At 44.7% G+C, this 8,607-nt stretch overlaps 1 protein-coding gene across 1 annotated transcript; it reads left to right on the top strand.

Annotated features, from left to right (window-relative positions):
- The first annotated feature begins 375 nt into the window (after positions 1-375).
- Positions 376-2,304, top strand: CCL20 (C-C motif chemokine ligand 20). Its single transcript, XM_068145551.1, has 4 exons — positions 376-477; positions 719-833; positions 1,507-1,584; positions 1,859-2,304. The coding sequence occupies exons 1-4, from the start codon at positions 396-398 to the stop codon at positions 1,884-1,886; spliced, it is 303 nt and encodes a 100-aa protein (XP_068001652.1). The 5' UTR covers positions 376-395; the 3' UTR covers positions 1,887-2,304.
- The last annotated feature ends 6,303 nt before the right edge of the window (positions 2,305-8,607 follow it).

The raw sequence follows: 8,607 nt of genomic DNA on the forward strand, positions 1-8,607 counted from the left end.
AGTAGGGAGGCAGTTTCTGTAGGTAACACTGAGAGTTACCAACATCTGACTTTCCTCATTTCACAACCTACACTCCTACCCCCAAAAACACCTACAGATCCATTACCTCACAGCCCTTTATTTCCTTTTTGGCTGAATCTTCTAACCTACTTAAATAAAAAAAAAACTTTCCCCAGTGTGGTGTTATCTCCAGTTGTACAGCACCAGGAAGGTGTGCTGGGGACAAACTGGGCACGATGTAATTTGACGTGGGGAAACCCGCTGATGACAGCGGAACCCGCCCCTGTGTGCATTCCCGTGGCTCCTGCCACCCCTTTATAAGCAGGTGGAGGTGCAGCAATGCTGCCAGAGCACAGCCTGGGCAGGAGCACAGCCACTGCGTGCAGGGAGTGGAAATGGCTGGGTTTAGCAGCAAGACCTTGGTCCTGGTCTCCTTGCTTGGGCTCCTGGTCATGCTCCTGTGTGGCACCTCTAAAGGTGAGTGGGCTCCAAAGGTGTCAGTCCTGGGACACAGCTCTTGGGCTGGCCACGCTGAACTAACAGCCAGCAGCAATGCTGGCGGAGGCAGAAGGGATTCAGTTCAGCAAAGTGTGCTGGCTCTTCCTCCTATTCTGTGGGTGGGGAGTTGGACAGTTGAGAGGGACTGCAAGGAAGGACCCTAGGCAGCACCACAGCCTGGGCTATAAAAGGGTTTATTTGTTGTTTTCCTCTGTTCCAGCCCAAAGCAACCAGGACTGCTGCCTATCTTACACCAAAGCGCGTCTGCCTCGGTGGGCCCTGAAGGGCTATACTGAGCAGCTCCCCGGTGAACTCTGTGACATCCATGCCATCATGTAAGTCACTTCTCAGAGGATCCTCTTGTTTTTCTGATTTGTGTTAACCTTAGGCTGTCTGTTGAGGCAGAAATGGTGATTTGAACCTTGCAAGCATGGATTTTCTTGCTCCTTCAAGGTGTTGAAATTAACAGAATCAATTGTATGTGATACCTATAAGTAAGATACACAGCCTTTAGAAGAGGAGAACTAACAGCTCAGGCAGCTGCACCATGTACACAGCAAATCTGTTTATGAGCCAAACATGGTCCATCTCCAACTTAGAGCCTCTCCAGCCAACACAGGATGTTTCCTTACCAAAATCTCTTGAGACACAGTTCAGCAGCAAGAGTTTTCTTGATTCACAAAGATCAGGGTGATTTACTTGCTTTGGTTAGTTGGTTTTCCACACATTTTTAGCACTCCTAAGCAATACTCTGTCACCTTAACTTGACAGCAGCTATTTTCTTTAGTCTCCCAAATTATTCCTGGCTCAACAGTTCTAATAAACTGGATGCAACTTTATGGTGCAAACAAATGATCCCTGAGCCTGAAGCAGCTAGCCCATTTAAACTTTATTGGGTGTTTCTCTTTGTTCATGTAGTATCACTTTTGAGCAAATGCACCTTCAGAGTGTTTATCAGCAGGGATTTCCAACGATTTATTGTTCTCTTTATCATTATTTCCTTTCCAGTTTCCACACCAACCGTGGGTTGAAAGCCTGTGTCAATCCTAAGGATGCCTGGGTGAAGAAGCACCTGCTTTTCCTGAGGTAGGAATTTAAAACTCTGAATTCTACTGGGCTGATGAAAATAGAGCATGTATGAATGACTATCTCCTCACTGCCACTTCTGATGGCAGCCCTGAGCACACTTGTCTTTCCATCTCCTGTCAGACAATGGCTACTCCTTTTCAGAGTCTTCTTCAGGACAGTCATGTCATGTGTTCCTTTTTCTACCTGAGCTATTCTCTGTGTCTGGGAGGGAGAAACAGGTAATCAGTGGCCAAGGTCATTATTGATGTGTGTTCTCTCATTCTTTGCACAGCCATAAGCTCAAGAAGATGTCCATGTGATACGGTTTCCAGCAGGGAACTAACACAGATGGGGCTGAAGTACCAGTAGGTTCAACCTCCTGAACATTGTTGTGTGCGTGCTCACAACTATCTCTGGCTTCTTTGGAACCGTCAAACTTCTTGAGTTGATTCATATTGCATCGCTGGGTTGCTTGAATTAAGCATTTTGTTACAGTTCCTATGTTTACTGACAGGCCTATTTTACTGATCTAAGAGTGCTGTTGAGTGAGGACTACTCAAAGCTGTTGTACAGGAGATGAGCTTTATTGTCTTCGTGGCACATTATTTTTGTGTAAAGCGGGTTATTTATTCTGTTTGTTCTGCTAGTCTTTTGGTGCTGTCCTGTGCCAAAATGTGTATGTTTAACCATAGTTAACATTATAATACCTCTAGAGCTACTGTTAAACCAAAGCTGCTTGTGGAGAAAAAATAAAATATGTTCATTTTTTAATTGAAAGAGGTGACTTTCCCTTGAAATTAATTCCTCTGCTCATGAGCCTCCAGATGAAACAATTACACCAATGTGTTCACTCTTGTCACAGACCCTTTCCACCTTGCTCAGGTTCACAGAATCACAGAATGTCAGGGGTTGGAATGGATCTCAAAAGATAGAGTCCAACCCCCTGCCAGAACAGGATCACCTAGAGTAGGTCACACAGGAACACATTCAGGCAGGTTTTTAATGTCTCCAGCGAAGGAGACTCCACAACATCTCTGAGCATCCTGTTCCAATGTTTGTCACCCTCACAGTGAAGAAGCTTTTCCTTATGTTCTTGTGGAACCTTCTCTGCTCCAGCTTGCACTCATCACCCCTTGTCCTATCATTGAGCATCACTGAGAAGAGCCTAGCTCCATCCTCCTGGAACTCGGCCTTCACGTATTTACAAAGATTAGTGAGGTCACCCCTCAGTCTCCTCTTCTCCAAGCTAAAGAGACCCAGCTTCCTCCCTCAGCCTTTCCTCATAAGGGAAATGTTCCACTCCATCATCTTTGTAGCTCAGTGCTGGACTCCTTCAAGCAGTTCTGTGAGGTGCTTCTTGAGCTGTGGGGCCCAGAACTAGGTCTTATTCAAGACGTGGCCTCACCAGGGCAGATCAGGAGAGGAACCTCTCTCAATCTACTAACCACAGCCCTTCTAATACACCCCAGGATGCCACTGGCTTCCTTGGCCACAAGGGCACATTGCTGGCGTATGGTCATCCTTCTGTCCATCAGGACCCCTAGGTCCCTTTCCCCTACCCTGCTCTCCACCCGGTCAGTCCCCCATCCATGGAGTTGTTCTTTTCCAGATGCAAGACTCTATGCTTGTCCTTGTTGGATTTTACTTGGTTTCTCTCTGCCCAGCTCTCTGGCCTGTCCACATCTCACTGAATGGCAGCACAGTCTTCAGGTGTCAGCCACTCCTCTGAATTTGGTGTCATCAGCAAACTTGCTGGCAGTGCCCTTGGTTCCTTCATCCAGGTCATTGATGAATATATTGAATGGTACTGGTCCCAGTAGTGACCCCTGAAGGACTCCACCAGGTACAGGCTTCCACCTAGACTCTGTCCCATTGACCACAAGTCTCTGACTTTTTTCCTTCAACCAGTTCTCAATCCACCTTACTAAATGATATACAGACCACACTTCCTCAGTTTGGCTGTGAGGGTGCTATGGGAGATGGTGTCAGCTGCTTTCCTGAGATCAAGCTAAGCCACATCCACTGCATTACCACCATCTATCCACCTCACTATGTTCTCTTAAAAGGCTATCAGGTTGGTTGAACATGACTTCCCCTTGGTAAAACCATGCTGCCTGCTCCCAGTGACCTTCTCATCCTTGATTTACACTGAAGCAGTGCTGAGATGTTGCTTCATCACCTTTCCAGGGATGAAGAGGAGGCTGACCAGTCTGTAGTTACCTGGGTCCTTCTCCTTGTCCTTTTTGGAGACTGGAATGACATTTGCTTTTCTCCAGCCTTGAGGCAGCTCTGCTGTTCTCCAAGACTTACCAAAGATGATGGAGAATGGCCTAGTGGCCTAGCAATGACTTCTGCCAGCTCCCTCATCACCCACAGGTGCATCCCATTAGGACTCATGGATTTATGGGTGTCCAGTTTGCTTAACTGATCCCTGACCCAGCCCTCAGCAACCAAGGCAAACTCTTCATTTATCCTGATTTGCTCTGGGGCCTCAGGGGCCTGGTGCTCCTGAGGACAGTCTGCAACATTCAATGATTCTGTCTTGTCTGTCTTCTCTGTCACAAGGACACCCACCTCATTCAGCAGTGGGCCTCCATTGCCTGGAGTGTTACTTCTGTCTGCAATGCTTTTGAAGAAGTCCTTTCTGTTGCTCCTGACTTCCCTTGCAAGGTTTAATTCGAAGGAGGCCTTAGCTTTCCTATTTGCCTCTCTACATCCTCTGACAACAGTCTTAAACTCGTCCCAAGTGGCAGCTCCTCCTTCCGTATCTGTAGACTCTTCTTCCATTTGAGTTTGCCCAGCCATTCCCTGTTTAACTATGTGGGTTTCCTGGCTCCCTTTCTTGATTTCCTACTGGCTGGGGTGCACTCATAGGTAACCCTGATCTCTGTAGGATGCCATTTCTTCATCTTCCCCTAACAGCTGCAATAAATGATGCTTTTGCTTCACCTGAAGAACTGTTCTTAGCCTAGTTTCACCCTAGACTTGAGAGAATGTCTCTTATCAGTTTACTTATTCAGGAGAAACCTTACACATATTGTTACTGGGTAGGATTTGTGCTCATTAATTAAGAAGGATTATGATTATGGTAACATAGCCTGCTCCTTTTAGTTATAGAAGCATTAATTTTAAATTAATGTAGACTTAAGAAAGCACCATTGCCCTTGTGAGAGAAGCTAAAAGGTGTTGGCTTTGTAAGACTTATTTTCTGTTTAAGTTCCAGCAAGGTCTGAAAGCAATCTGTTTGTGGATCTGCAAGTTTGGGAATTGGAATTCTCTGTGGTTGAAGTTCTGAAGGATTGAGATTAATTTGCTTTAATTTCCAGCAGGTGGATTCCGTGTCCCCAATATTAAGGATATCATGTAAGAAACTATTAGCTTCCCAGGGAGCAGTAAATTACTCAGCATGGTCCCTGGGGATTCCCCTAACTTCTGGGCAGGGCTGCAGAGCTTTGCTTTGTACCTGCTCCTGCTTGGGCTGGTATTGTTCACAGGCTGAATCAGGCACCAACAGAATGGTACAGACACGATATGCGGATGTTAAAAGCTTCAGAAGGTGAGGCTCTCTGAGCCTGCTGTGGGAACAAGTAGGTATCAGTGGAGTATCAGTGGAGGTGCTAGGACAAGAGCTGTATAGGAGTTTGGTGCAGAAAATCTGGAGTTCAAGCTTGCAGACTCAAAGCAGGGGAGCAAAATGAGAAAGGGAAGACCAATGTGCGAAATTCTGTGGGTGGCTCTTTGTACTCCTAGGTCTATCCTGCTAGAATCTTGCTGTATTGCTTCTTTCTCATCAGCCACAGCTCCATTGCCACAAACCCCTAGAAGCTTCATCCACAGAGCTGTGACTCATGGAGTTTTGTTTATTTTTCTAGGTCCTCACATTCTGGTTGAACACTTTTTATTTTTAGAACCAACCTCAATGGAGGAAAAAAAGTAGTTGAAAATTGGTTTCTATTCTCAGTAACTCAGATTGATAAGGTGGTTGTGTTACTGGTAGAAAACTATGTAAAATCAATGGGATCCTCTAAGCATTACCGTGGATGCAAAGATGTATTATAAGTATCACAGTACCACAGTATCACTAAGGTTGGAAGAGACCTCACAGATCATCGAGTCCAACCTGTCACCACAGACCTCATGACTAGACCACGGCACCAAGTGCCACATCCAATCCCCTCTTGAACATCTCCAGGGATGGCGACTCCACCACCTCCCTGGGCAGCACATTCCAATGGTGAACAACTCTCTCAATGAAGAACTTTCTCCTCACCTCGGGCCTAAACTTCCCCTGGTGCAGCATGAGACTGTGTCCCCTTGTTCTGGTGCTGGTTGCCTGAGAGAAGAGACCAAAGTGAGTGTGCTGTATCTCCAAAATCATCAGATCAGAGTCCCGTTTTGGTAAGTAACCTTATAAACGGCAAGTGACAAGTTCAGAGAGCTCTGAAGAATCACAACTGTTCCCAGGAAAGCCTAAATCCTGATTACTTTGGTGGGGCTGCCCTGCATTTGTGAGGCTAAGTTTCTTTTTCATCTATGGCTCCCAGCTTCTAATTTAGCAGGCTCACTGCCAGGAAGTTGGACTCGATGACCTTGGGAGGTCCCTTCCAGCCCAAACCATTCTATGATTTTCTGTTGTTAAGCGATTTAAGATGCATTATTTGATGGCCATTTAGGGACTTTTCCTTTCCATTTATATGATTAAAAAAATAATAATCTTACAAAATGCCAATGAGGCTTTTCATTACAGCTTGGGTATCATTTAGATAATTGATCTGAGAGCTTTTCTTTCCAAGTCTTAGCACAATCTTATACTGAGTTCCAAATCTCTTGCTCCCACTGTATCTAGGCTGGTCCTCAGCAAATCCTCTGTCGAGTAGAGTATTACTCTGGAATCCTATTTAGGCAGATTCTTTTGGTTTGTTTTGTTCTTGTTGGTTTTTAAGTTTTATTTTTGCTGCTTTTCAAACTTTGTATATGGAATTATACTGAGATTCATTCAGTTCCTAACATTTTTTTTTTCTTCTCTCTCTCACTCCAGCACAAAGCAACAAAATAACTGAGCAGTGCAAAGACAGTGAATTTTTGTCAGGGACAGCAAACCCTTTGCTGATTTAATTTGGCTGTTGAAGTGTAAAACCTGCCACATCTCTTCTACTGGGCAAGTACTAACAAGTTGTTGCATGTTGCAATGAACATTTATTGATGATAGCTCTTAACTGTTGGTTGAAGAATGTTTTTTATTTCTCATCTCTTGCTTTTCCCACCTTCCATGCAAAGTGGGGTTGTAAAACATGTGCAACTTCAAGAGACAAATGGGTGAAAGCCCTTCTCAGCCTGTGGGACATGTGTTTTCAGTACCTCTGACAGCCAAGCTTTCCTGGGTGTGTTTGATGACAATGATGCTTTTTCACGTTGGTCTTGATGGTTTGTCAGTTATTTTCAATCCTCATCAAGCCAGCATGTTACCAAACTTCACTTGTGATGAAATGGGATGTATCATTCAGCTGTGATCTTGTTAAGGAGTGAACCGGGAAATTTGTGAACCAAGAATGGCTTTAGCCTTCTGACAGTGTCACTCTGTTTTAGTGCACCCACAGCTGTCTGGGTGCACATCAAAAAGAACCCAAACCAGGTGATCACAAGCCTTATGTGTGCTGAACTCAGCTGTGTGCTGCCCTGGCAGATTTATTCCAAACATCAGCCTGCAGCAGCATCTTTTGCCAAATACGAATCACAAAAAGTTTTTGTCTTCAGACTAAACACAGTGCGTGCTAAGCTAATCAGGAGCTGCTGATGTTAGAGCATTTGCTTACAACATACAATTGATACAGTGCTGTGGCTGCTCTTATCTATCAAGAATAGTGTATTGCTCATGTAAGCAAAACCAGGCACTTGTTTAGCAGTCTTCGAGCTTCCTTTGGTTTATGACATTATCCAAAGATTATGCAATCCAAAATGCATATCTAATGTAAAAGCATCAGGTGAAATTTAGAATACTCTATGCTTAGAAAGCAAATATGTTGCAGGAAGAGACTAAAATACTGGTTAGGCCACACCTTGAGTACTGTGTCCAGTTCTGGGCTTCTCGAGTTTGGGAAAGATGTTGACTTGCTGGAATGTGTCCAGAGAAGGGCAACAAAGTTGCTGAGGTGTTTGGAGCACAGCTCTCTGAGGAGAGGCTGAGGGAGAAGGGGTTGCTTGGCCTGGAGAAGAAGAGGCTCAAAAGAGACCTTATTACCATCTACAACTACCTGAAGGGAGGTTGTAGCCAGGTGGAGGCTGGTCTCTTCTCCCAGGGAACCAGCACCAGAACAAGAGGACACAGTCTCAAACTGCGCCAGGGGAGGTTAAGGCTGGATGTTAGGAAGAAGTTTTTCATAGGACGAGTGATTGGCCATTGGAATAGGTGGCTCAGGGAGGTGGTGGAGTCACCATCTCTGGAGTTGTTTAGAAAGAGCCTGGATGGGGTGCTTGGTACCATGGTTTAGTTGATTAGATAGTGTTGGATGATAGGTTGGACTTGATGATCCCAAAATTTTCTTCCAACCTGGTTAATTCTGTTTCTATTTCTACTAGTGTTAATTGTTGTTACTACATTTACAACAGCATTTCTATAGTTTTGCTATTGGACTTGTTCTATCCTTAAAATAGAGTCACAATGTTATGTGTAAACACCTTCATTTACATTTCCAAGCTCCTGAAGTCTTGCTAACTTTAAATTAAAACCTGTATTAATTTCTTTTTACACAATCAAGGAGATAATCAACAGTCAGGGTTGGGAGCCCCTGAATGACTAGGTCTGCTCTATATAGTGCCCACACAGAACTGTGCTGGATACACTGACAACGTGTCCTATACTAGAAGGACTTAATCAACCCTCATGGAAAAGTGAGAAGAGGGATTACACACAGCAGATTTTCCTAGATTAACAGTGTCATCAAAGGGATAAGGAAATCCAAGAAGAAAGAGTTGCCTGTATCTGAAAAGAGGTGAGTCAGGTAAGTGGAGCTGACTCAGAGTGGTTTGGCTTGGTTGTGTAGA

This window comes from Melanerpes formicivorus, unplaced genomic scaffold, assembly GCF_026170545.1.
Source record: "Melanerpes formicivorus ecotype bairdi unplaced genomic scaffold, bMelFor1.0.p_v2 SCAF_12, whole genome shotgun sequence".
Classification (NCBI taxonomy): domain Eukaryota; kingdom Metazoa; phylum Chordata; class Aves; order Piciformes; family Picidae; genus Melanerpes; species Melanerpes formicivorus.